Source organism: Gavia stellata, chromosome 4 (genome assembly GCF_030936135.1).
Source record: "Gavia stellata isolate bGavSte3 chromosome 4, bGavSte3.hap2, whole genome shotgun sequence".
NCBI classification, from domain to species: Eukaryota; Metazoa; Chordata; class Aves; order Gaviiformes; family Gaviidae; genus Gavia; species Gavia stellata.
The window spans coordinates 78,956,345-78,983,191 of record NC_082597.1 but is presented as its reverse complement, the minus strand read 5'-3'; the positions used below and the strand labels follow the sequence as shown (position 1 = coordinate 78,983,191).

Genomic DNA, 26,847 nt, shown 5'->3' with positions numbered 1-26,847 from the left:
TAACAAATTTAAAACCCCTGAGGATAAAGGCTTACTTCTTTTTAAAAGATGCATCTACCTTGGCGTTTTCAAATTGAATCACCTGGTCGCTCCACTTGCCACACTTCGTTTCACACTCTGAAGTGTGCAAATTTGATTCTTTCAGGTGAAACTAAACCATTAGATATGCTCCAGGAGCAGGACTCAGGCACTCCACTCACTAACGAGCAACAAATCCACAGGACCAGACTAGAGCTAGCCAGAAGTAAGCGCCAGAAAAATGTGTATAATGTGAGTGCTGGCCTTCAAAATCAACTGTGTCAGTCCCTAGACCAGCTCCTGTCACACAACACAAATTGCCAGTGTAAAATAAATGCAGTTATCTCTCATGGAAGTCTTTGTAATAGTCCACAGACAGTCTGACCTGCTATCTGCAAGGTGACAGGTGGAAAACTACTGTCCCAGAAGAACTAGCGCTGTCTGTTTGTCCCTGTGTAACTACAGCTTACACATGTATTTACCAAAAGTAAAAGAGCATGACTTGTTTTTTTAATTAAGTCTGGAAGATTACAGCTTCTCTGTATAGGACATACCTTTGCAACGACTGTCATCTGTTAGTTCATAACCAGTTCCACAGCTCGTGTCCCGCTGACAGCGAAAGGATCCTAATGTATTGACACAGGTTTGTCCAATCCCACAGCTGTGTGTCCCAGTGATACACTCATTAATATCTAGAATATGCAAAATTATTTAAGAAAAAAAAAAGAGAGTAAATAAGAAACATGAAATCACTGGGAAAAGATGAGGTCAAAGGCTAGCTGTGGGCACACCTCCAACCAGTCATTACTTTGAGCATCAGGATACAAAGAACAGTGTGGATTTGGCCTCAGACTCACACCCACAACACGGTTACTCATCTCTGTTGTCAGAGTGTGAGGCAGTAAAGAGATTTTGACCCCATTGGTAACAGGACTTACGACTGCTGATTCGCTGCACTTAAGAAAGAGGAGGAAGTTATACTGAGTGAGAGCAAAGGGCCAACATCATCTGATTGAGTCCAGTAGCAGATGATTATAGTGACTATATGAATGAGTCAAACTTTCAGAAATCCTTCCCTTGCTCTGCCTCCCACCAACATATGGTTTAGGGATTCCCCAAGCCACAAGTTGCAACTTTCTACTTTATTATAGCTACTGATAGACATTTGTGAATTATTTCATTTGCTCTTTGAATGCATGAGAAAATTTGGCCTCCACATGTATCAAACGTAAAAGTTCTTCCTTTTTATATTTCACACTAGTTTAATGTTAATTTGACCAATCATCAATATCTATTTTATATTCTGAAGTTTGTATCTGAGCTACCTAGACTCTGTTTTCAGTCAGAAAAAGGCACTCCTGATGAGTAACGCTTTTCATCCTAGAATGGCTACGCAAAACAGGCAAGAATGACTGTGCCCTGGAAGTGCTTTGTTTCTCTCAGTTAGCCACAAAAGGAGCCTAGGCTGACTAGCTCAGAAGCAAATGTCTACATTGCACACGTCTGAAGTCAAGTGCGATGAGCTCTATCCCATCCCATTTCATTTCATGTCCTTTTAGTTCTTCTGGGAGAAACTTAACAGTTCTTCCCCCTTGACTATTCCCATGCCACTCATGATATCCAAGACTTTCATCCTTTCTGTCAGTTGTGTCCTCAACACGCTGAAGAATCCTACTTTATTTCATCTGCCTTATCAATTACTAGCTACTACTGTAAAAAAGAACAGGTATTTTATTTTGGTTTGATTCATAACAATAAATTCAAGATCTTCTGCCTCTTCTCCACTCTAAATCCTTCATCTGTTCTACTGATTCTTTCTTAATGCCATCTTCCCACAACGCTCATTCCAACACTCCGTTTAAATCAACTTTTTATGATCTCACTTCTTTCCCCAGTTGGCATAAGCATATTCTGATCTCTTCTGTCTGGATCATTTTTACCTGTTCTTGCTCTTTTAAAACAAGGATGTCGATAATCAAGGCAATGGTTTTATTTCTTTTACCTTCACAGTTGACACCATCTGGTTGAAGCTGATACCCAACAAAGCAGGAGCAGACATAACTGGATCCTGTGTCTCTGCACTGCTGAGAGCAGGGACCACCACCTAATTGGATATTTTAAGAAGTCTTATATAATTAAGAGGTTCTTCACAGGAACTGAAACAAACCATTGATTCACAGGATCCTTGCTGATTTATTTAGAAAAGTAGATAACTAAACACACACAAACAGAAAAGAAGGAAAGGGCTAAACTCTGAAAGAAGTGTTTGTAATCACTGGATTCTTCTAGCTCTAAAAATGAATACAAGAAGGAAGTAAATTTTTTGTCACTTATAGCCCATCATTGTTAGAAGTTGAAGGGAAAATGCTGATGAGCTCAGACACCTCCTCAGGTTTTGGCTGAGAAGTTAAAATTTTGTATGGTGATTACTGTACAATAAGGAAGACAAGATGCATCACCATAAGTTAATGAAATGTTTTCACTATTAGCTGCATTAGGCTTTATTTTTAGCCCATCATTATTAGGACCATACTCCTGAATTAGCTATAGCATGTGCTCTTTTCCCACACAGCAGCCAGGAAACATGAAAGGGAGAAGAGGGTATTGCGGGTGACAAAGGCTTCAGAGAACCTAAAGGAACCAAGACTTAGTACTGGGGTACTAAGGACCTAGTGAGGTATGTGCAGGAGTCACAAACAAAGAGGAAAAACGTGAAAAAGAGAGGAAAAAAGTGAAAGAGAGATGGAGTTGTTCTGGCAGAGAGAAAGAGACGATACTATAGTAAATTTACACAAAATTTGGCTCATCATTAAGAAAACTTACTTTTTCTGATCTTGTTAAAAAATAAATCTATATTCAAAACATTTAATATGCTCACAATAGAACAAAGGTTATATACTTCCAACTATTTGTTGTAAGAGTATTGATATTCTTTTTACAAATCAAACCTGTCTTCTTCCGTTTTTCAGAATGGCTGAATAGGCATTAAAACAAAAAGTTTGAGATAGGCACAATCAATGTGGGCAAATGCAGCTATAACACTTTAAACTTTTGAGTGAATTAAAATATTTTTTTTAAAGTGCAACAATTTCTAATGAGGACAGGGCCATCAATACACCACAGAAAATTAGATCTGTACACAGTACTGGCAAAGGCAATGACATTAGAAGGAACCATATTCTTGCAGTTGAGATAGACAGCTACCACTTTCTGAACCTCTGCTAATACTGTAAGCTCCTGTCAGTCACAGTAAAACTTATCATGGACGTGTTGGAAGAACAGAATTAAGTTCTTCATATACCATGAAGGTGCTCCAAAACAAACTGCTAGAAGTTCCACTGCCTAGGAAATTTAAGTTTTCCCTGGTGAAGTTCGGAAAATCACAAGTAATTTTGGCATGCCAAGTTTATCAGAAAATATACTGGAGATAGAAACTCTAGTTTTGTAATTAGTCATACCCATCCATCTCTTGCAGCAGCCAATTAACTGACAAATGCAACAACTGATTACATAAAGAAATAATGCTAGGAAAACGTATAACACATTTTTCTATGTCATCTCTTGTAATTAGCAGCTGGAGACAAGGAGGAGAGCCAGTGTTGGCTTTGACTAGCTAATGACCTAGCAAACATTTCCATCCTCTCTACAGTGTAATAGCTATACAACATGAAGCACAGTAAATCATCTCTCAACTGGAATATAAGTCTATTAAATTGATTTTATCCTAAATACATTACTTAGTTCTGAAATGCTTGTAGTAAGTAATAAATCACTGCTGTTTTAAGTTTATAGACATCTAAATCACATGTGACAAGCAATAAATCAGAATACTTAGCAGAACAATATCCCAATAACACATTCCTCCCAGGAGACAGAACAGCCTGACTAATGAGGACAATAGCCGCTTTTTCTCCTTTTTTTCAGGTGATGCATCTCAAAAGGAAACAAGTTTCATGTCATATTCAATCACCCTGATCACCCCAAGAGGAGAATAAAAGAATGCACATATTTAATATAGGATCCCCATGTTCTGAAGAATCTAGAGTACTCCACAGGTTCAATGGGTAACACCTCTGAGGTATTACCCACTAGAAGTTAAAAAAAAGTTAAATGTATAGTCTAAGCTTCAGTTGGATAAGATGAACTCCACTATGGGAGACAATGCCTCCCTTGTATTTAAGAACTACTGAGGCGTCACATAATGGCCTACTATTTCTTAGAGAGGATCTTCATTCTCTTATTTTTACCCATAACTAGCCTAGGCAAAAAGTTTTGGCTAATCTCTAGATCTAAGTTTGCTTCACTTATACTGGAGGCAATCAAAAAAGAGCTGGCTAACAGGGCTAGTCACCTGACTTACCTCTGCAGCCATCATGCAGATAAGGATCTTCTTGGTCTAGTTCCTCCTTTGAAATTTCCACTAAAAAGAGGAGAGATAGGCATTAGAGGAGAAAGCACTTTTCTTCTCACAGTAAAAAGCTGCCTGCTTGGGACAGGACTCAGACCAGGGTTTTGGATAAACCAGGACAAAATTAAAGAGCGTTATTTACATATTTTACAGCTATTTCGTACTTAAATTTGACATTCAAATGCACATGGCCATGGGGCATTTTCCATCTGACTGATTCAATATGAAAGTCACGCTGTGATCATAGATTACATATGGGCTGAGATTTTCAAATACAGGTTCTTAACATCAGGCTTTTAACCGGAGCTTAACCTCATTTTCATAAGACATGTTGTTGAGGCATGCTTGGCTTCCACTGACTTTATAGTAGCTTGGGGTACTCACAGTTTTAATGAAAATCAGATTAACCTCAGTTATTTATTTAGACTTCATTCCAAAAAGAACTCCACACCCAACTTCTGGGCACCTATTTATGGCATTCTTTCAAATGTACTTCATGTACCTAAACTTGGAGAGTTTTGATCAGCGGTACTTCTGCTACATGCATGTGTCCTGAGAGTTCTTTTCTCTCCACACAGAGGACATAAAAGGGATGAATACATCCACTTGCTTGCCCAAGGACTAGTTAATGGACTTCCTCTGATCCCGCCACTTTGAACGCAGGGGAAATGGTAGGTTGGTAGTGAGATGCATAAAAACACAATCTCAAAACACTCTGGTTATTGAATAGGAAGCTTAGCCTCATTTCAGTGATTGTCCATACGCCTATTCAACCAGCAGCCACTTACAAGCAAATAAAACATCACGGACGTGAAAGCAAGTTTTTGTGCAGTGGCACAAGGCTGGGTTGGTACACTGAGTCCTCAAGCCATAGGGGTACATTTTGGTCACACAGAAGCTAATAAAATCAGTTTGCCGAAATCTGGTGTAATTTTGTAGAGGTCTCTGAGGACACAGTACCAGAGATTACTCTTTACATGACTAAGAAAGCATCATACAGGGAGTCAGCTTGCCTTACCCTCTGCAGCAGAATGCCTCGCATGCCTTGCTATTGCATAACACAAACACAAGGTGCTAGTCCAAGAAGCTGCCTTACAAAATGGAGACTGATCTCCCCTGCGTGTCTAACAAAGGTGTCTATTCATGTTGCTTGCTCTGCCTTTCTACAGGCAATTTTTATTGTCAATAGGGTTATCTGACATATGTTCAGCCACTTGCTTGTTTCTTAGTTTAATGATGAGAACATTGTCCTGCCCTGCTTGTTGACATAGACCCATCTTTGCAATGCATAATGGTTATTATGTATGCCATAATAACGATATGCATAATGGTTATTATGCATGCCACTTGCCCACAAGGGTAAGTGGGGAAATTCTGTATGCTATACTCACAATTCTGAATTTTCAGGTGTCACTGTATTTCTCATGTCATGCAGGTACACTGATTCTGCAAATTTTTGTTATTAGCAGAGTGGTCTAAGTACAAGGTATCTACCAGTCCAGTCACTTCAGACAGTGCTAATGGACAAGGGGAATTCCCCCGCTGAGACAGCGGTACACAAAGAAACTGGCAGGACATTTCTAAATGTTACCTGATAAGGGCGTACACTGACATATGCCAGGTTTGGAAGACCTGAAACAAGTCTGATAACACACTGGCTCAAGCAGACCAATGCAAGCTTTTGCGGTGGGGTTTGGGTTTAAGTGATTGATTAGGGTGATGTCTCCCAAAATCTGTCATTGGTGATCTGCAAGCCAGACTGCATGTTTTCAGTGCTCAGCTGCCTACGAAGGAGGCAACACTATACAGCATGACTTTACTGCTGTTTCAGGTCTGTCTGCTAAGTGAAAAAGACAAAAAACCCCAAACCCAGGTCTGTAAGGGTCAGTATGTCCACACTCATTCTTCAGCTCTGTCGACTAGATATGGAGAAAGGTGTCAGGAGCTGCTGCCATCTAGATGTCCCTCTCTCTGATAATGCCAAAAGAAATTCAGATACCTTGCTTCCCAGTCATGTTCAGTTCTCCCAGACAGTCCAGGTATTTCAAACACGCCCCATTTGTGGGCATTTGCCTCTCACACAAAAGGCAACATTTGAATTCTGCCGAGCTGGCAAAGGCCATCTGGCTTTTAAATCCAATTAAAAGAATCGATTGTCGATTTTCTTTTTAATGAAGAATTTATCAATGGGCAAAATGCTATTAAAAATTAATAACTTATACTCAGTTTCCAAGATAAGATCATTAGTGGCCAAAATAATCTGTCTTATAGTTAAGTTCTGACACCAGGAACTGAGTGACCAGTTTCCAGCTCTTTTAGCCTCCCGTGGTATATGACATTTCAGCTATCACTAGCCAAAAAAATGACCTCCAACACACGCATCATTAAATTACTCAGAGGAGATCTCAAGTTAGAGGAATTCCAACAGAAATTTAAAGTACAAGCACTCCTTGCACCCCCTATCATTTTGCGTCTCACTCTTTTATAATTTGCAACGTGAAATACCTTGCTCCTTTTTAGGAGCATCATCACTGACAGACACATCAATGCCTTCTTGACCCTTCACACAGCAAGCTCTGAAGACAATTCCACACTGGTATCCTGTCTTCGGGTTGGGTTCACAACTCTGTCCTTGGACTTGGGCAGCCTTTCCCAGCAAACAACAGTAACAACATATCTGTTAAAAAAAAAATAAAAAAATAAAAAAAAAAGGTCAAATCCTAGCCCTGAACAAATCAATGCAAATTTTGTCAGTAGTGTCAATAGTGTTATCTCACATTGGCAAACTGATGGAAAATTTTGTGCAAACTCTTTAAGAACTCCTAGTATACTTAGGCTCAGACATTTTAATCTGTAGTTGAGTTCAGTGAGCTCTGCATCTGGCCTACATAGAGCCAAACACAGAACCTGGATCCAGTTCTCACAAACATTATGTATGTGTGAATGTGTGTGCAAGGTCCACATACGTATATAGAATTTCATTGCTCCCTGCCTGCATAGCCCAGTTTCAAACACCAGCAAACAGTGGGAACTCTTAACACCTCTGCTTCCCTTTTGTGTCTAGTTCGATTAAAACGGGACACGATCAATGAAGTGCGTGACTCAGTTTATAATTAATCTGCCTACTCAACTTCCCAGCAAAAAATACCCCTCTCTGAACTAACAAACAAGTGAACAAACATGATTCATCCAAGGTTAGTGTTAACAGGTCATAAAGAGAAGCTGTTCTGCTCTGAAAAACAGACTACATAGTCAAATGTTATTTAAAAGCATCACAGTCCTGACATGGCTTCCAGCAATGAAACATGATCCGCCTCTTCCAGACCTGCTGAACTACCACCCAGAATACACCACAGAAGTGAACACAGGACAAGTTAATCCCGTGGAGGTTTCCTTTTATTTTAAATTGAGGGGATACTGCTGATTTACTCAGTTTTCTTAAAGATGTTCGGTTCTCTGGAACTGGTGTCTGCCGCTTGCTACTGTCATGTAAAAGCAGATTTAAGCTTTTATTGCTGATTTTATTATTCTTCCAGACTCTTTTTTGCTTGAAGAAAATAGCCTGTGTCACGTAACAGAGCAGATGGAATACAAAATAACTGAACATTGAACTAAACTTCTGTAATCTGGTGCTTTAAGCACCGCACCTACTGAAAAGAAGGCAACTATGACATTTCTTTCACTACTCTGAGATGTATACCCCTGTCTATATTCTAAGTTTTCCCTTATAAGATATTATATGTTTCTCTCTCTGCACTGCAGAAAAAGGTTCTTTTAAAACCTAGAGCAGCATGAAAATAAAATAATAAAATCCTTTTTCCTTGTTTCTTCAATCTTTTTTTTACTTTACAGCATTTTGAAGTATGTAAGCATGCTGTTTTGTACTTTGTCTTTAAATACACAACTGGATCCTTTCCCTGCTGCAGAATGGTGTATGGCAGGAATTCTTCCCTCCTGGCCAGTGCTGGGGTGTTGTTTTTATGTCCACCATAACGTTAAGATATGTTTTCCCTTATTAACTTCTGTTTGGTGGGGTGGTTCCTCACTACCTACTTTTTTAACTTGGTTCTCCAACTACTTCCATCCAGTGGCGGATGCTCTGGTTTCATCACTGACATGTCTGGGATATTTCCATCTTTTCTGGCTTTTCTGGATGACTTTAGAAATAAATACTTGATTATCTCTCTCAAGAATTGCAATATTTCTGAATATTTATTCTGTCTAACATGTCTAACATTTTCCTGAGGCATCCTTCTCAAAGTTTTTAGTATCTGTCTACAATTTTGTTAGACTTCCAATTTTCACAACCATAAATTAGAAAGCAAATAAAAACTGAGGTGAAGATTCATTGTTTGACTTAAGCTTGCATAATTTTGATAACCAAATCTAATTTAAGTTACTGAATACAGCCAATGCCTTGCCAAATTTTGACATTATATACTTCTGGATACCTTCACTGGCTTCTACTGTTAGGCATACGAATTGACTCAATCTATTTCTTTGTCTTGTCACACAATGCTCAAATTGGGAGTTACATAGTTTCTCTGGATTTTTTTGTAAAGAGTGATCATTAATCTTGCCATTCTTGAAGTTCTTTATTTCTTCCAGGTTGAGTCACCACTTGAAAGACCTCTGTCTCCAGCTAATGTAAATCTTCAAGTACAGAGCTTGCTAAGTCTTGCAATGTCTGTAAGAAACTGTATCTTCATTTCACATAGTTGTATGCATTGAACCATTTGTTCCAGCCTGTATTTATTCTAACTGTGCATGATGCATCTTGATTATGATAATAATTTGTGTAGCTATACCACAGCCAAAATGATCCAGTGATGGAAAGTGCCAAATGTTTTCTTAACTGATGTTTATGGTAACTGGCTTTTAATACCGACCCTAGAAGATTCTGCACTGGCAGTCCTAAAGGCTAACATTTCCTGTTCAACTAAAGAAAAAAGATGGAGAAGCTGATGGACGGCCTCGTGCTCAGAGCACACCCAGGACTCTGTAGACCGCATACATCTCCACATATCTCACCTGTGAACTTGGAAAGTCACTTATACTCCTTTTATTTCAGTTCTCCCACTGTGGAAAGGTAGTAACATAGCAGGTGGTGAGGCTAGTTTAACTTCTGTTCATGGAGCACTCTGACATTTTGAGACACAAAGCACTATGTCATTATAACTATCACTATCCCGGTAAGATTAATCTCAGCATTTTCTTTTTCACACTAATTTTTTCAAGGTTGTTAGCTTATTCTGAAAGACTTTGATCTTTAGTCCAGAGTGCAGTCTAGACTCCATATTAGTTCCGTTCTTAATGTGTTTGCAGCCATTTTCCAAAGGTTGCCAGCTGCCCAGATGCATGTAGCGATGGCCATTCACCCATTTGCTAGAACCATCACTGCCTTCATGGATGGTATTACCTCATCATCGAGTTGGTATTATACACCTTCACTGCCTGTAAGCCTTTGCATCTTACGTGATCCTGATAATAACCTCAAACAATTTTTCATTTGCCTCTCCCCTGTTACTAGCAAAAGCCCATGCAACTTCAAAACCATGTCGTGATCTCCGAGCTTGGATAGAAAGCTGTGTCCTGTGATCCCTTGACTGCTCTTATACCTTGCCTTCTCACAGAAGGCAATAAAGATGGAAGGAATAAAGGAATAAATATTTACATGTGAGAAGTTTGAAGATTTATTTTTGGTGTTACTAGGAAGCCCCTGAAATTGCTTTCACTGATAAGCTCTCTTAATTAGTTAAATTTTATAATAGCTCTTCATTATTTATGTCACCATTTAAGTTACCAGGTCCTGAAGGGTGAACCATGTATTAACATTGCTTTTATGTGTCTGTCCACAAGAGGTCTCTCACTTGCTGAAATCCAGACTAACTAGTAGATGCTATGAAAAACAGACTGAAAAAAACCCCAAATAACTCAGTGGAATTTTTCACAGCTTTTGAAGATGTGAACAAAAATAAAAAATATGTTCAGCAGTCCAAAGCAATGAAACCTCTTTGCTCACCTAATATACACAACCAAAGTATTCTTGACAAAATTGGGGAGATAAGGCTGTATCTTGATCTTTGGGAAAAGAAAGTACCTATGACAAATTTGGGGGAAAATATCCAAGCACCTTAAAGAAGGTCAAATTTCTAAAAGCTTCACTCCTTTTTGCAGGGCTCCTGTGGTAGAAACTTTTATAACACCGTTTCTACAACTCCTGTATCAGCAACAAAACTTGAAACTGATTACTGTCTTTTGAGCATGCTTTTAAAGATTAATGATTAATTTTGCATCATTTTTTTTCAAGGCAAGAAAAGCTATGCTTCCAAAAAAACAGAGTAGATGTATGCCCATCATTACCTATGCCTACCGCCTCTAACTGTAAAAGCTGAGGCAACTGTTTTCAAAATACGGTCTTTTTATCTTCTTTCCAATCGCAAATTTGGGATTCCAAAGAAAGATTAGCTGCCTCATTTGCTGTGAAGTGCTGCGATTAATCCTACTAATTGAATTACTAAACCATTCTTTTTGCTTCCTTGAAGGAGACAAAGAGGATCCCAAAGATTTCCCATGCTACCTAAGCTAAACTAAAATGGACCAACTTAGGCAAAATGAGATTCAAGCCCATGTGAGATGGGCTTGGTGTGAATGTAAAAGTTTACCACAGCAGGGCACAATTGCCAGATAAATTGTATGTCTCCAGGTCATCAGATTACAAACGTATTCAAGAAAAGAAATGATGAATTGTTCACTGATATTAGATCATAAATCATCTATGCCCATCATGGATCAAAGAGATTATCTACAAAGATACTCCTACAGCTATGTCCGTACATTTATTAAGTGTAAGATATTCTTATTAGAGAGGCAGGGAGGGCAGAACATGTCTCACAAAGATAAGTAACTGACTATGTTTATACCACTAAATTAAACAGGGTCAGAATATGGGCTCAGGCATTGTCCCGCAATCGTCTATAACGTTTAAATATTAGGAAGTTCTAATGGCAACTAACATCCTCTCAGACAATGCTGAAGCATATTTTGGGGTTAGCACAGGCGAGTGCATGTTCCCAACAGCCCTCATGCACTGTGTTTTGCAGGGGAAAGATGTCAGTTATGTGACATGAGCTGTGCTGAGTCATTTATTCTCAGGGCCAGAGATCAAGGCCCAGTCCATTTTGTTTAATAATACAGCTGTCACCATGAAAACCTGCTATCTTTAAAGAAGTCTAGCCATTTTAAAAAACAACATCATTCTCATGCTGACAAGCCCACATAGGGGAACAATTGATGGAAAAGTGGGTTTTCTTGAACAGTTGTGTCCTGTTTTAGAGTTGTCCCATGGCATGTGTTTAAAATAGTGCTGCTGTTATAAACCTGTCTCTTGTAGCAAGCACTTGAATCTGCAGACTACTTGCTATCACGGTGCTTGTCCATCTGTTCATGGCCCTTCAAAGTACTGACACAGAGGGCTAAATATTTTTTCATGCCACATTCATATTGGGGTGAACAGGCTTCCTAACGGTAAAGGCTGCACAGAGGAATCTCCATACCAGAAGCAGGGCATACCCTGGATGTGGTCAACAGATATGTCCCCTCTATGGGATACGCTCCACTACGGGACAAAAATCACACTGCACATGCAGACAAGTTAGTGACAACCCGACAATGCCAGCCTCATCAGCATGTGTTACCTTACTTCACAGCCCTGGCATCAGCAGCATCCTAACGCCAGGAACATGACCAAGCCAGCATTTTGAAGAGATATGAAACTTGTGAGTCAGATATTGTCTGCCATCTTCTATATAATAGATTTTTTTTTAACCGAATGAACCAAAACATTCAGCATCTTTGAGCAGTAGGAAGAATTAAAACCACTCTCATCTATTTTCACCACCACTGAAAGAAATCCGTAACAGGACCAGAGCTGTTCATGACTGGGTCATGGTCAAGGTCATGATCTTACTGGTGGAACTTTCGTCCAAAAACACTCTGCAGAGTGGTATGAATATGCTCCCTTTCAAAAAAGGGGAGACAAAGACAGTAACAAAGGTGGAGGGCAGGGCACAGGTTAACTAAAGATGCCAACGATAGGTATTTTTATTCTAATATCAAAAGCTATTATTACAAGCTTACAGATGTCTCCATTCAATTGTAAATCAAAGTCGTATTAACTAAGGACATGTACACAAGCTGGAATTGTAAGTACATTGAGAGGATTAACGTCAGTCCTTCCCCTTTGGACCACCAATACTGAAAACCACTGAGTTTGACCTTAGGCCATGAAGCTCTAATGAAAGCTAAAGTCTGAAATAAGACTGAGTTTCTCACCCATCCCTTCCTACAGCGTTGATGTCTTCTCTTCATGCAAAAGTAGTTTCCTAACCAGTTACCCATTCAAGACTTTCCACCCTTTTACATTCAATCCTCTGCCTCTGCTAAAACGTAACGAGACAGTCCACTTCACTCAACAAGGAGCTGTTTCTCTCAAAGAAGCACAAAGTGGACAGCCTTAACAGAGACACGAGGTGTAGGCGGGAAAAAACTGTTTATGTGCATCAAACTGAGTATGGTGACCTTCAGAGTCAACCCTTAATACCAATCTAGACAGTCAATACCATTTCTTAAAGATGAACAGGAGTAGCTCTCATGTCTCACCTTAAAGTATTCAGCTTCACAGGTAGAATTTTCACCAATATGTGAGTCACACTCGTCACGCACGTTGGCAAATTCAATCCCATCTGAACAGTACTGCTTCTCCAAATGGCTGTGGCAGCACTGTAACTGAGTCATGCTGACAAAAGGATGGAAGCAATGGGAGAAGAATGTCATAGACAGGTAAAGAACAGATAATACAAATTTTGACAATTAGCACTTGTACTAGTCTCATCGAAAGAGGTTCCTGTGGGCACACATTTTAGTTACAAAGTAAAAATATTCTTTAAGGTAGGCAGAACATCTACGTGATATGTTTAATACAGTTAAGGTCATATGTTTAATACAGTTTAACTGCCTGTCTGCTTTGCAGTCTGTCCTAACAATTTTTTTAAGCTGGATTACTTCAACCACATTTGCTACAGGGCTCAGGGTCTCCGGGTCGTCGCACTGTTGCATGTTTTGTGACAGCTGGTGGCTGAGCAGAGGATGGCGAGAACAAATCGGTGCTCCTACTGATGGAAGGGAGAAGTCGGGCCCTGGACATTGTGACAGTCTGCAATCCTATGGCCAGGCAACCCTGGCACCTGCTGCCCCTTGCTCAAACAAACAGGTACGGCATGTTGAAGGAAGCTCATAGTGTTGCTCTGTGGGACAACTGGAGATATGAGGAGAAGTTAAGATACTGAGGAAAGTCATAGTGAGAAAGAGCGTATTGCAAGCAAGAGGCGAAGAAAGACAAGGGAGAGGAGAAGAGTATTACAGGGCAGGAAGATGTGGAAAGGAGACAGGATATAAATTGGCGAGGCAAGGTTGTCAAGCTACACTCCTGAAGATTTCTGATTCTTATTTATTGGATTTTGTAACAGTCTGACTGTGCAGTTCTCACTTGGACAGAAACAGCTATGAGACTTCAATGCATAGGAACAAAAACCAGGATAAGTTCCTGAACAAATTGTTCAAAAATAGACTCTAAAGTCATAGCTAGAAGTTAAGCCCAGGACAGTAACTTTATTTGGCAGAATATTTGAAGTTTTTGATACTTGATTTAGTTCCAGTTTTGAAGAACACGTAGCTTTTTTGTTGCTGAAATTCCCTCTGAAGCAGAATTTCCATTCCCTGCCCAGCTCTGGGGTGGTCTGACTGTCAGGACTTTGGAAGCCTGTAAAACCTGAACTTCAAGCCCAAGAGTGTGGGAGCTGAGACTTTCCAGCTCCTTTACCCCTCCAAGTCCTCTTGAGGACTAGATATGTTAGCCCCAGACAAACAAACAAACAACAGCAGTCTTTCAGTAGATCTGTTTGATTTCCAGTGTGGCTTTTTTTTTCAAATACAAGTCACCTCTTTGAAATTCCTGACAAATTGGCAATTTCAACCAAAACAAAAAAGTTTCTTAAAATGTTTCCCACAGCTGTATTCATAAGTCATGTGGCCCACCCCAACTGTAATAAGGAATTAAACATCAGTTGAATACTAGATTAAAATACCATTTGTTCATTCTCAGAACAACAACAATAAAAGCACACTTCACTGCCCAAATCCTACAGTGAAGTTGCACTGGTAGCAAATACTGTTTGAGACTGTAAACACTTGTGTGGCTGTAACAGAGGTAGAAATCATTGAAAGGTAGCAGAGACAAATGCTAGAAAAATCTGCACAGTACTGGTCTTCTGGCTGCAACTTAGCCTGCCCAGCTGACCATCCTTTTCCCTTTGCACCCCAGCCCACATGCTGACGGTTGCTAGAGCATACCACCACAAGCTCTTCAGACTCCAAGACTTCTGAGATGAAGAGTCTCTCCCTGTCTTTGCTAAGTTATGTGTGTCTCCCTGGCTTAAACCCTAATATAATACATACCCACTTTCTACTTCACAGTGGAGTAAAGGAGCCACCTCTAATGGCTAATAGGACATCTAGATTTGCCTCTTCATGTAAAACCTTTCAACTCTTCCTGTGTAGCATTCCTATTAACTTCATGTCTACGGACAGCTTAAAATATCGGTCTCTAAAAATAGAGAAAGTAGAGGAGTGCTTTCCTGTTTTTTTTTTTTTAATTACTCCTAATAATTAAAAAAGCCCAAGGCTGCTTCTTCCTTATCTGCCATATTCTGATTTTCAGTTAAAATAGTGCAACAGAACTTTATTGAAATAAATAGGTATTTACAATATGGCTGAAATCTTAGAACACTAAATACAGAGTCTCTAGGAGCATGAGGCCTCATAACTGACATTCACTCAGGATATTCCAGGTAAAATCATGCATTTTCTGGTTTCTCTGAAAGATGAGTTTTATTCATGGCTCACTAGTGAAGAGAAATCACTCAGACATTTAAAAAAATCCTTATTTTTTGTGGCAGATGCTGATCCAAAATTAACGTTATTTCATTACTAGGTAATTTGATTACAAATCAAGTGAATAAACCATGTTTTATATTCTCACTGTTACTTTGTTAAAATTTAACCAATGTTATAGGTTTTCATGGAATAAATTTCCAGCTGAAAAGCTACATTCCATTTACCTCCACAATCCTTTCACATTTTTTATTCTCCTTCCCAGAGGATGCACTCCTAAACCACCAAAGATTTCCTAAACACTTAATTTTCCTTTCATTTCTTTCCATAAAAGCATTAAAATGTAACTTTGCTCTGAACACAATGTCTTTGTTGTCAGTCTAATTTCATTACCCTCTGCCTCTCTCCTACTTATTAGCCTGTCTTCAAACTATGTCAGTGCTATTCATGTGCACAGTGGAAGGCCTTTGACAAAAAATACTAAAATTAAAAAGGGAATGACTCCACTCCAGAATTATTTTGCAAAAACAAGCTGGGTCTTCCACCCTTAGTCCTTTCAGTTCACAGTTTAATGTGCAACAGAAATGAACTTAGGAAAATTAAGAGCAAGATCTGGTATTATGAGTGACACAATATGACAAATGAAAATAATAAAGAGTGCCTCAAAAATGAAAATACATATATTTGAACGTGTTATAAATTAGCAAGGGACTCAAGTAAAAATAATTGATTCAACAAACCTCAAAATTAATCAGCTGCAATCCATAAACAACTTTGTAGTTTACTTAATAAAAGTTTTCTTGAAGGTAAAGGGTAAAATGATATTGATATCATATATTATGTAAAGAAACAATACTGATAATGTTGTGGCAGAGAAAGGACTGAGTTTGACATTATTCACAAAGTGAAGTAAGCAAGTTGTCCTAAATGAGGGGCAATAAAACCCTGACAACATAGCAGACTGTTCTTCTACGCCTCTGACTGTGAAGCCAAAGATCTTAGTGACTGTAAGGCACACTTAGCAGGCTACAGAGAAGAGATAATAATTAATAAAGACAACTTCTCCAAAACCAACCTTAAATAGCTTTTTCAGACATAAAACTGTCACAACTTTGATGTCCAAAATCTCAGGCTCTTCCAGGCTTACAATGGCGTAAATCAATAAACATCTATCAGCGGTTAAGCATCTGGTGCCTATCATTCCAAACACTCTTGTGTTATTATTTCCTTGTGTTCCCGCCTGAGTGTGTATCCAAGTGCTGCCACTTATCTCTGCTTGGGAACATGGATCACCTTTTTGTTCTGTTCGTGCACAGCACCTAGCAGAGTGTTCTGTAGCTTCTTCTTTTATGCATTCTTGCAACACTAATAATAAATAATGTTATTCCCAATGTAATTGCAAAAAGACTTTACACAGTGCTAAAGGCATGCAATTCTCACATGGAGATACGCTGTTTCTGGCCCTGGAATTAAGTTCACTTGCTAAGAGCTCTGGGCAGGGGAAACTCTTCGTTTTGAAATGAAGAAGATTTATTGAGCAGGTTGAGTTCCAAAAATAAATGGCAGCTGTTTCCAGATGCTGTGAGTTTAACCACATCACAAGAAAATGGATGAATGGGCAAAAAGTTGCTGTTATGACAGCCAAAGATATCATTCATTAAAACTCCACACTCATATTTACTGAGTCATGAAGGCAGAGAGAAAAATACTGCCATTGCCCAGAGTAATAATACAGTGAGGTATACTCATTTGTGGGAGAAGCAACCACAGTAAGAGACTGCAGACATGACTGGACATTGAGCCAGGAACCTTGTTACAACTTAAATGCAACCGAGTAACAGTAGCCAGATAGATCTTATGAATTCATGTGAACTTCAGACAGGGCGTCTGGCTCACCTGTGGTGTAGGACAAGAAAGTGAGCACATCTGCAGTTTGAACTGTACCATAGTCAGCAAGTGACGCTCACACAGATGGCAAGTCCCTCAAGAACCACGAGGGACTTTGAGGGAAGGATCCTAAAAGGATGTTGAAACCCAGAGCTGTCAGCTTGTTTCTAGGATGTACAGCAGATATGAGAATGTCAGGGCTTGCGTGGAAACCCTTCTTGATTACTATGCATGTGCTTTAAACGGTTGGGAAAAGGTCAAGGGGGTGCAGTTCTAATTCAATAAGGCAGCTTGTTCCTCACACGAACAAAAGAAAAGCAAAAGAAACGGTAGCAATGGGCTTGCTTTGAGGGAAGGACCGAATCTGAGATGCTGTTATGTTATTACTATTCTAAGCAGATGATTAAAAAACAGCATGTAAATTCTTGTAAAGCATGTTGGGGAAAGTACTCACATCCAATCTGTTCTGTGTTGCACAGTCTTTGCAATGTAACCATGCAAAATCATTTTTACTTCAGTAACTTGGTCAAATCTGCTCACTTCACAATGTATTTTTCCCTTGTATTCTATCACTAACCTTGCAAAACCAAGCTGAAATATGCAGAGCAGAGCTCCCTCTGGCATGAAGTAATACAGGTTTGTACACCCAAGAGGCCATGTTTTTTTAGAGCACTCAAAGTCAGACAATCTACACTGTCCAAACTGTTCTGCACTCAACAGTCAAAAGATCCCAGCTGGGATTTAAGCGACCACATAAATGACAGGTATCTGGCCCCCAGCAGCTCTCACTGCATGTAGATGTCTAAATAGGAAGGAAGTTCTTTTGAAAAACTGTAACCAATAAGGCATCCTGTGCCATATTCTCATCTGCCTACATATCAGCAAGTGCAATGAACCTGGTTTTGGTTTTGCTTGCATCTCTGTGCAGTAGGAATAAATGTACAAAATCAGTGTCATTACCCTCACGTGCTTGCAAAGGGAATCATGCTCCCTCACTGCTCATTCTGGCTCCAGTTACACCAGCAATTAGGAGTAGAATTTGGCCCTTACTTTTGTGTCTGAATGGCATCATAAAGTGATTTTTCTGTACCTCTCACAGATATGCCAGTTTGCAGTCATAACTGGAGTAAAATAATATTGCCATTAAAGAAAGTAGTCAAAGATGCCAATTTTACTTACTCATTTTTATTGTGAAGCCAAGCTTCAGGGTGGCTATGTTTATTTATCACACAGTCATGAATAAATGCAACCGAACTGAATTTATCCACTTGTTTTTTGTCAATAAGTGCTCAGGCCTCTCACAGAATATGTGCATTTATCCATTTCTGATTTACTATTACATCACTATAATTTTCTTAATTACATATCAGTTATGCATAAAAGCTAGATGAAGTATTAGTAAGCATTTTTCAGTTCCTATGAAGTCCTAAAGACTCTCTAAAATGGCAATCTTTAAAAGAATAAATTACATTTACAGCTGAATCACAACTCACATTAATCAAACGATCATTAAATCATCAAGATTCTCACTCCCAGATTGTTCAATAAACTTGGTTTCCTGTTTTTCCTGTCTCTGTTTTGTCTGTAACTCTTATGACTCTTCAAGTATTTCCTAAATTGGGATTTAAGTCCTATCTGTCAATTCTTCTGCGTAAGAGACTGCTTTCTATGCCAATATAAATGCAAAAGTCAGAAAACATGGACAGACTTGCCTGCAAGACACATTCTTTCCGCAATAAAGATCAATCCAACACTTCTACAATTACCAAAGTTAAATCACTTTGCAATGCATTTGAAAAGATAGAGGGGAGCAATGTAATGTGTTTTAAATACAAAGTCTTCTGTGAAACTGCCCCTCAAACTACCAATCACAAATTGTTAGCTCCACAAATTAAATGTGACAAGTGCATTTAACAGCAAATATAACGCAAGCTATCATTGACATAAAAAATACGAATGCCCCAACCATGTAAGAAATTCAGTATAACCAAAATATTACTCTGCAAATAATTTTAACATTTAACTTCATTATTTCATTTGCTAGATTACATAATAGAAATTAGTATCCTCTTAAATGTCAGTAGAATTAAGAAATCTATTTGTTAACTAAAGGTTAATATTTTCTACGGTCAAATACGTTTGACAGAAGTCGGACACTCTACGTAACTAGGAATCTCCTTGACTCTCCTTTAAGTTCCCCCATCCAGCAATTCAACTGAGAACCACAGGACAATTATCTGTTTGGCACTACACAGGAGAAATAGTTTTAAAAGGCTGTCTTACATACATACATATGTACATATGCAATCTATAGGTTATTCATGTACAGGATCTGTTGTGTTTCTTGATAAAATTTTGCCTAAGAATTTAGACCATCATTGGGTTAGATTCACAACCAGTATGAACTGAAGAAGTTTTGCTGACATTAGGGGAGTCATGCTGAGACATATTCACTATAGGCGGAGTCCAAGCCCTGTGAGTAGAGTACAGTGGAAAAACTTCTGACTAAGCACATGTCAAACGGATTAGAGCTAGGTGACTCTACACTAGACCAACAGCAAAAATTTAAAGGACATAAAGGAAGAAAAGTAGGTACTCCGTACGTACTCCCCAAGGCCAGATGTGGATTTGAAAAACTTGGATTTAAGAGCTGGATGATTCATCTTCTAAATCAGCTTTCATACCTGCCATTCCCATGTTTTTACATGAAAATATAAACTATAGTTTAATATATAATTCATAACTATATACCTGCATTCTCTGGCCTCGGATATTAACGGTAGAGAAGTACATAGTCTGTTTTTATTTGCCCATTCAATACCCTTGTCACAGCATTCTTCCATTGAAAGATCTGCAGAAATGAAGAAAGAAAAACACAACAATGTATTTAATACAACCTTAGTAAACAGTATTGCACCTGCCAGTTAAAAAAAAAAAAAAAACAAACAAAAGAGAGTCAGTTTGGTTTCCCCTTCCTAATCTACAGACAGAGTAGTGCGCCCATCCAAAAGGCAGCCATGGCCAAATGAAGCGTCCGTTAGCACCTTGCAATCAGCCCAAGTGCTGGAGGTATTCCTTCCTCGGTGAAGCAAACTGCATTTTCCCCTAACCTTCTACATAAAAACACAGCCTAGGACTGATACTCCAGCAGAAAACAGTTCAGATAGACTCCTAAAAGGATCTGTTGGATTGCACTCCTTTGTTATCGAAAGTGGCAGTAGCAATAAGCAACCTTTTAAAATCCTGAAGAACACAAGATAAATCAAATAACTGTCTGATATGAAAGACAGATGAGTATCATTACAAGTTAATTTACAGAACTATTTTTTCCTGAGGTTATTATCCAATTAATGTGTTTTACTCAAAAGTATGTCTGTAAATGCAGAAGTATTGTACAGAGACACAGAAAGGTATATGTTATTTTGATCACTTAACATATGAAAGAAATATTAATATAGATACCAACTGACACCAACCCCGAAACTAAAGGGAAAAGCATACCGAAGATAATTACTTGTGCAGAGTAGGATTTTTGCAAAAGTCTCTAATTTAATAAATCTAAATACTGTTAACGAACTAACAAGCACACAGGTTTGCTTCATACTCCAAGTGCAAAAGTTCACTGCACAGCAGGTGTATCAGAACTTGGAATAAAACATGAGTCACATTTTCCTATTAATTATCTTGTAGTCCGGATACTGAACAGCTCCTTGTATAACAAATACGCAATCTGCGTAAAAAAACATCCGATTATTAAGCGGGACAGCTTTCTAATGTTTTTTCTTTGTTTCATAAGTTTTTTGACTGACGGCCCCGACAGGCTGCACCCACGAGTGCTGAAGGAGCTGGCTGATGTCATTGCCAGGCTACTCACAATTATCTTTGAGAGGTCATGCAAATGAGAGAAGTTCCTGAAAAATGGAACAGAACAAATGCCCGCCTGTTTTCAAGAAGAACAAGAGAGAAGATCTGGGAAACTACAGGCTGGTCAACCTCTTCTCGCTGTCTGGGAAGGTGATGGTGAAAATCGTCCTGGAAACAACGTCCAAACACATGAAGGACAAGAAGGTGATCAGGAGAAGTCAGATTGGATTTATGAAGGGGATATCATGCTTGACCAACCTCATAGCCTTCTACAATGAAGTGGCTAGCTTGATGGATGAGGGGAGAGCAGTGGATGTTGTTTACCTTGACATCAGTAACATTTTTGACACTGTCTCACATAATACCCTCATAGACAAGCTGATGGCATACAAGTTAGGTAAGTGGACAGTGAGGGGGACTGAAAACTGGCTGAATGGCCAGGCCCAGAGGGCTGTGATCAGTGGCACAAAGTCTAGTTGGAGGCAAGTCACTAGCGGTGTACCTCAGGAGTCAATACTAGTTCCAACACTGTTCAGCATTTTCATTAATGACCTGGACACTGGGAAAGAATGCATCCTCAACAAGTTGACAGATGACACAAAACTAGGAGGAGGGGCTGATGCACCAGATGGTTGTGCTGCCATCCAGAGAGATCTCAACAGGCTGGAGAAATGGACAGCTGGGAACCTCATGAAGTTCAGCAAAGGGAAATGCAAAGTCCTGCATCTGGGGAGAAATAAGCCCTATGCACCAGTACAGACTGGGGGCTTACCAGCTGGAAAACAGCTCTGCAGAGAAGGACCTGAGTGTCCTGGTGGACACCAAGTTGATCGTGAGCCAGCACCTTTGCAGCAAAGAAGGCCAACACCATCTTGGGTTGCATTAAACAGCGCACTGGCAACAGGTTGCAGGAGGTGATCCTTCCCCTCTGCTCAGGACTGATGAAGCCACACCTGGAGTGCTGCGCCCAGTCCTGGGATCCCCAGTTCAAGAAAGATATGGAGTTACTGGAGTGAGTCCAATGCAGAGCCACCAAGATGATTTATGCACTGGAGTATGTTTCATACGAGGAGAGACTGAGAGAGCTAGAACTGTTTAGCCTGGAGAAAAGAAGGCTTCAGGAGGGATCCGATCAATGTTTATAAATACCTGATGGGAGGGGATGAAGAAGAGGGAGCCAGACTCCTCTCAGTAATGTCCACTGACAGGACAAGTGGCAATGGACACAAATTATACCATATGAAGTTCCATCTGAACAGAAGAAAACACTTCTTTACTGTGAGAGTGTTCAAACACTGGATGATCTCAAGAGGTCCCTTCCAACCTAAACAATTCTGTGACTGATTATTTAATGAAAAATAAATAAGACCCTTTCATCTGTAGGTCACTGTGCTGCACATGAAGGCAAATCTCATTTACTTCTTTTTGATAGAGAAGCTGAAGTACAGAAGGATGAAATGACTTGCCCAAATTACACAGCAAGCTGGTGGCAGAACAGGGAGTGCACACAGGGTCATTCCCAGACCATCTCTTTCCACTGGATCATAAAAAGCCTCACACGATTGTCTCATTCTTAGTTTTGCTCCAAGCACATCTAAAGGGAACAAAATTCAATAAGCAACAGCATTATATTCAAGACTATCCATCTGCACAAATGACTTCCTGCAGAGTCTAGTAAGGACAAGCATCTGTCTCCTCTGGCTCTCCCTATACCAGTTACAAAGCCATCATTCCCCAGGTGCTCCTGATGTATGGGGGTTACGGCCTCCTTCCATCTCTCCATGTATCCACCTCCTAACCTGTTGCAGTTATCAAAATAAGCAGAAATATTATTTAACCTGTTCATGATCACACTTACTTTGACACACATCAGACAGAGTTTACATGAGTACCTCGACTGGCAGATCTTCATATGTGGGAAAGTAAAAAGCAGCTGAAAGCGAGTAGAGAAGATAACCCCCTCCAGTAACTCAGTTGTTTGTAGGGAACAACCTATATTCTCAACTAGTGATTATAATCCAATAATTCAAAGCAAAAAGGAAAGAGTTAAATGAGATTTTAGGATGCATCAGTCACCTTAAGGTAGGTAGTCTTAAGGTAGTTATCAATTCGACAGTACAAAGCTCTGGAGTACTGAGCATAATTCTGGCTATCCCTCTTTAGGAAGGATTACATCAAAGTGGAAAATGTGTAAAGCAAGGCTAGGAAGATGGTCAGGGGAATCAAAGCCCTATTGTATGAGGAGAAACTGGAAGAAAGAGACCATTTTAAGCCTAGATAAGTAAAGCTTGTGAAAGGATGTGGTTCTGGTCAACAAATATTACAGCAGTAAACAATAATCAGAATTATGGGATCAAGTAGACCAGACATTTTTTAATAATAAAATCATTATAATTATAAATGGAATTACATTAAATGTTAGTTTATAACAGAGCTCTGTACTCTATGACCCAGGTCATCCTTCTAGTCTTACTTACAAACCCAAAATAATGGTCAAAATTCTGTCATTATGAAGTCAAGTCAATATTTCTCTTGAATTCCTCAGTGTGTCCAGAATTCATGCCAGTGTCTGAAAGCTAATTGTAGTTTATAATGCTACAGAAAAAAAATCAGTCTTGTAAATAAATATCTGCCTGTGGTGAAAGACATGAATTTGTGTCTGATCTCTTCTTTGGGAATAGGGACCCTGTCTGGGGTTCTCTGTCTGCCAGCGTACTGCTAACAAACATTATATGCATCAAATTTCATACAATGTGTTACAAATAACTGTATTTTTAGTGCTGTTGTCTGCAATTAATCTTAACCGTGTTGAAAAATGATACACATTCAACTGAAATGCAGAGCTGGCTGCAGGTTTTTGCAGGGCTTTGTACAAATGGGTCTTTAGCCAAGTTCCTCCCCAGAAGGACAATCCCTGGCTCTGGACACCAGTTCTTCCCTCCCAGCTCTGGCAACACACCTCTACTCCAACCAAATAATTCAAGAATTCAAAGCAGGCCAAACTAAGCAAGCTCGTCTGTAGGACTGCATCCAGACAAAGAAGGATTTCGGACAGTTTGTTGAGGGAGAACTGTGGTCCAGACTCATTTTTTTGGTGACATCACAATTCATATCCTCCAAAGAGCCTGCCAAAAATCTCTCGAGAATAGAGGGAAGTGAAAAACAAGCAGTAAAAAAAAAAAAGAAGGACTCCACCCTCAAGGCCATTCTTCTAAAACATAACAATGAAACAGTGAAAAAGATTTTCTCTAGCTTGGCTTTGCAGTTTGCTTTTAAAAATGTCATTCGTATACAAATCTCTACTCTTTCAAAATCTCAGAAAGTACATGTCTCACACTTTGGGTGTCAGCTCCTGATGGCACTGGAAATCGATTCTGACTATTTTGGCATCAAGAGTTGTCAATGAGTGTTTAAAAACAGGTCGAACTTACCATCTCATACCTGTATCTTGCCAGTGTTGTGGACTCAGCTGTACATGTGCATATTCAGGTGGCTCCCAGTTGAAAATCTTTGGGCAAGCAGTTACACACTGAGGCCATTTGGGCTTCCTTAACACCCTCTTCAGGGAACCAACAGCATGGGGTGCCATGGCCTCTCCTCAGTTTCTCCTAACTAGAAGTTCGTAATGCAGGGCGTCTGAAAGGAGGGGATAGTGGAAAGCAGATGGTAGAAACTACTCTGATTACAACATCTTGAAGAATCTCACTTACTGTGCAGAAAGTGATGGTTCTTTTTTCTCTGAATGTGACCATGTGTCTTTTACTGCTGTTGATGGGCTCATGGCACCCCTCAGTGCTGGCGTGCCAAAGATGATGGAATAGGAATTACAGCACTGCTCTTCTGAACCTGCTGCCCCTTCAACTGTTTTGCCAAGTGCATAATGTTTCCTGCAAATCAGCCACAGAAATCTCAGGCATCTGAGAGACAAAGCACTTCTGGGAAAGGCTGATGATATTGTCTGTGTTCAACCAAAATGTGCCCTTTTATTTGGAGGGAGAAACCCTACAGGAAAGTTGTAACATGCAGGAATACACTGTCTGGTCCATTTTGTAAGTTTGTGAAGCAATTGTTCAGCTTTTTGGTATCACGAGACAGAAAAATATGAAGATAAACCTGAGATCTTTTAAGATGGTACCATGTTTACTTCCTTTTCACTCAGATGAAGTAATTTTGCATACTAATTGAGGAAAAATCCAAGTCTGTTTTGGATAAAATCAAACGCAGCTTCATCACCACTTTGTCCCTGTAAAAAAGTATGTGCAGCAGCAGGGCATCGACAAGAACTTGAGTCGTGTTAGCATGATAACAGCCAGGATGCCTGTCCTGATGTTAAGATGGCATACGTAGTATTCTGAGAGAGATTTCAGGAGTCTCAGGAAGAGGACAGTAGAAACACAGCTGGGACTCAGACCACTAATTATACAGAAGCTGTCATGAAGAAGACCTATCAGTTAAGAAGCGTTTAAAGGTCACACAAATTAAAACATTTTGTGCACATGATGCATTCATGTGCTAGCTATGAACTATGCTTAGATAGACAAAATGTGTACGAACATATGGTTGTTTTTAAAAAAGGTAGTTTGCTAATCTTAACAGGATTGCCATACTGTGTGGGAGTTCAAAGCAAGAAATGTGATTAAAATATGTATAACCTTAGACTTCTATGATGTAATAATTGCTTATTCAGCTGCTACAGTGAATATTTTCTGCAAAAGAAAGATAAGCTTAAGAATGTTACCCAAAAGCATGATTCCTGGAATGACAAACCCTGAGTTGTTTCTGGGAATTGTGCAAAAAATAAGCAGAAGTAAAAAGGAGTGGATAATTTTCACAGCAGTAGCATTCCAGCTAGATCAAAAAGGGATAGTTTTTTTAAGTAACAATCTTCAATAGCAGCTATTCTGTACAGCTGATGAGGATGGAAAAGCCTATGTACAGTCCAGGATTAGATAGCTGTTCATTACTCAGTGCTGATCTATGGAACAGTTATAAAGCTGATGATAATATCAAACCAAAGCTACACCTGAGCCTAGGTGGGCTTATCAAGCTAGTGCTAGTAAAGCTTTCCAGTTCATCAGTGCAGTAAGTGATGTGTCCGTCAAATTCATCGACTTCCCAGCCCACATAACCAGTTGGGTATGGATTTGGAAGTGAGTCCAGGTCAAGGGGCCAAAGTCACACCTCCTTATTAAGACATTTTCAATCTTTCAAGCACATTAAATGATTAAGTTTGTAAAATGTGGTGTAGGTCTTGCCCTTCACTCAATTTACTCTGTAATAGACTCAGTATTATGGAATGTGAGAAAACAAAACATGATTATCATTTCTCAGCATATGCAGATACAGGCAGCAGATGGACTCTGTGAAAGCTCAGCACTAGTCCAACACGTTTCAGTAACAGTATGTCATCCAGAATTTTTGGAACTCATGCTTACAACAGACATGCACTAGTTTAGATTTCCAGTAAGAAAAATACTTTCAACTTTCACAGCATACCTTTCTGATTAAACCCTTCTTGTCCTGTCAAGAAAACCATCTTAATAGTGATGCTCATCCATCTGTCAGCTGAAAAAAACCCTCAAGTCTGCATACAGAATTTGATCCTCAAAATGACAGACTAGCCATCCGTATTACTCAGAGTCACATTCTTTGTCTTCCAACTTCCCTTTCCATCTGCACTCTCCTGACACAAAACCAGAGCAACTGCATATCCCTTTGGC

The 26,847-nt window shown here is 39.4% G+C and overlaps 1 protein-coding gene across 1 annotated transcript in view; it reads right to left on the bottom strand.

The window, feature by feature from the left end:
* Positions 1-26,847, bottom strand: part of FBLN1 (fibulin 1) — an 81,772-nt gene that overhangs the window by 46,439 nt on the left and 8,486 nt on the right. The window contains exons 2-7 of the mRNA XM_059816722.1: positions 20,015-20,114; positions 13,088-13,223; positions 6,932-7,103; positions 4,379-4,438; positions 2,021-2,122; positions 573-710 (exon numbers count right to left, since the gene is read on the bottom strand). Of these exons, the coding sequence (XP_059672705.1) occupies positions 573-710; positions 2,021-2,122; positions 4,379-4,438; positions 6,932-7,103; positions 13,088-13,223; positions 20,015-20,114 (708 nt within the window). The remainder of the gene's footprint in view (positions 1-572; positions 711-2,020; positions 2,123-4,378; positions 4,439-6,931; positions 7,104-13,087; positions 13,224-20,014; positions 20,115-26,847) is intronic.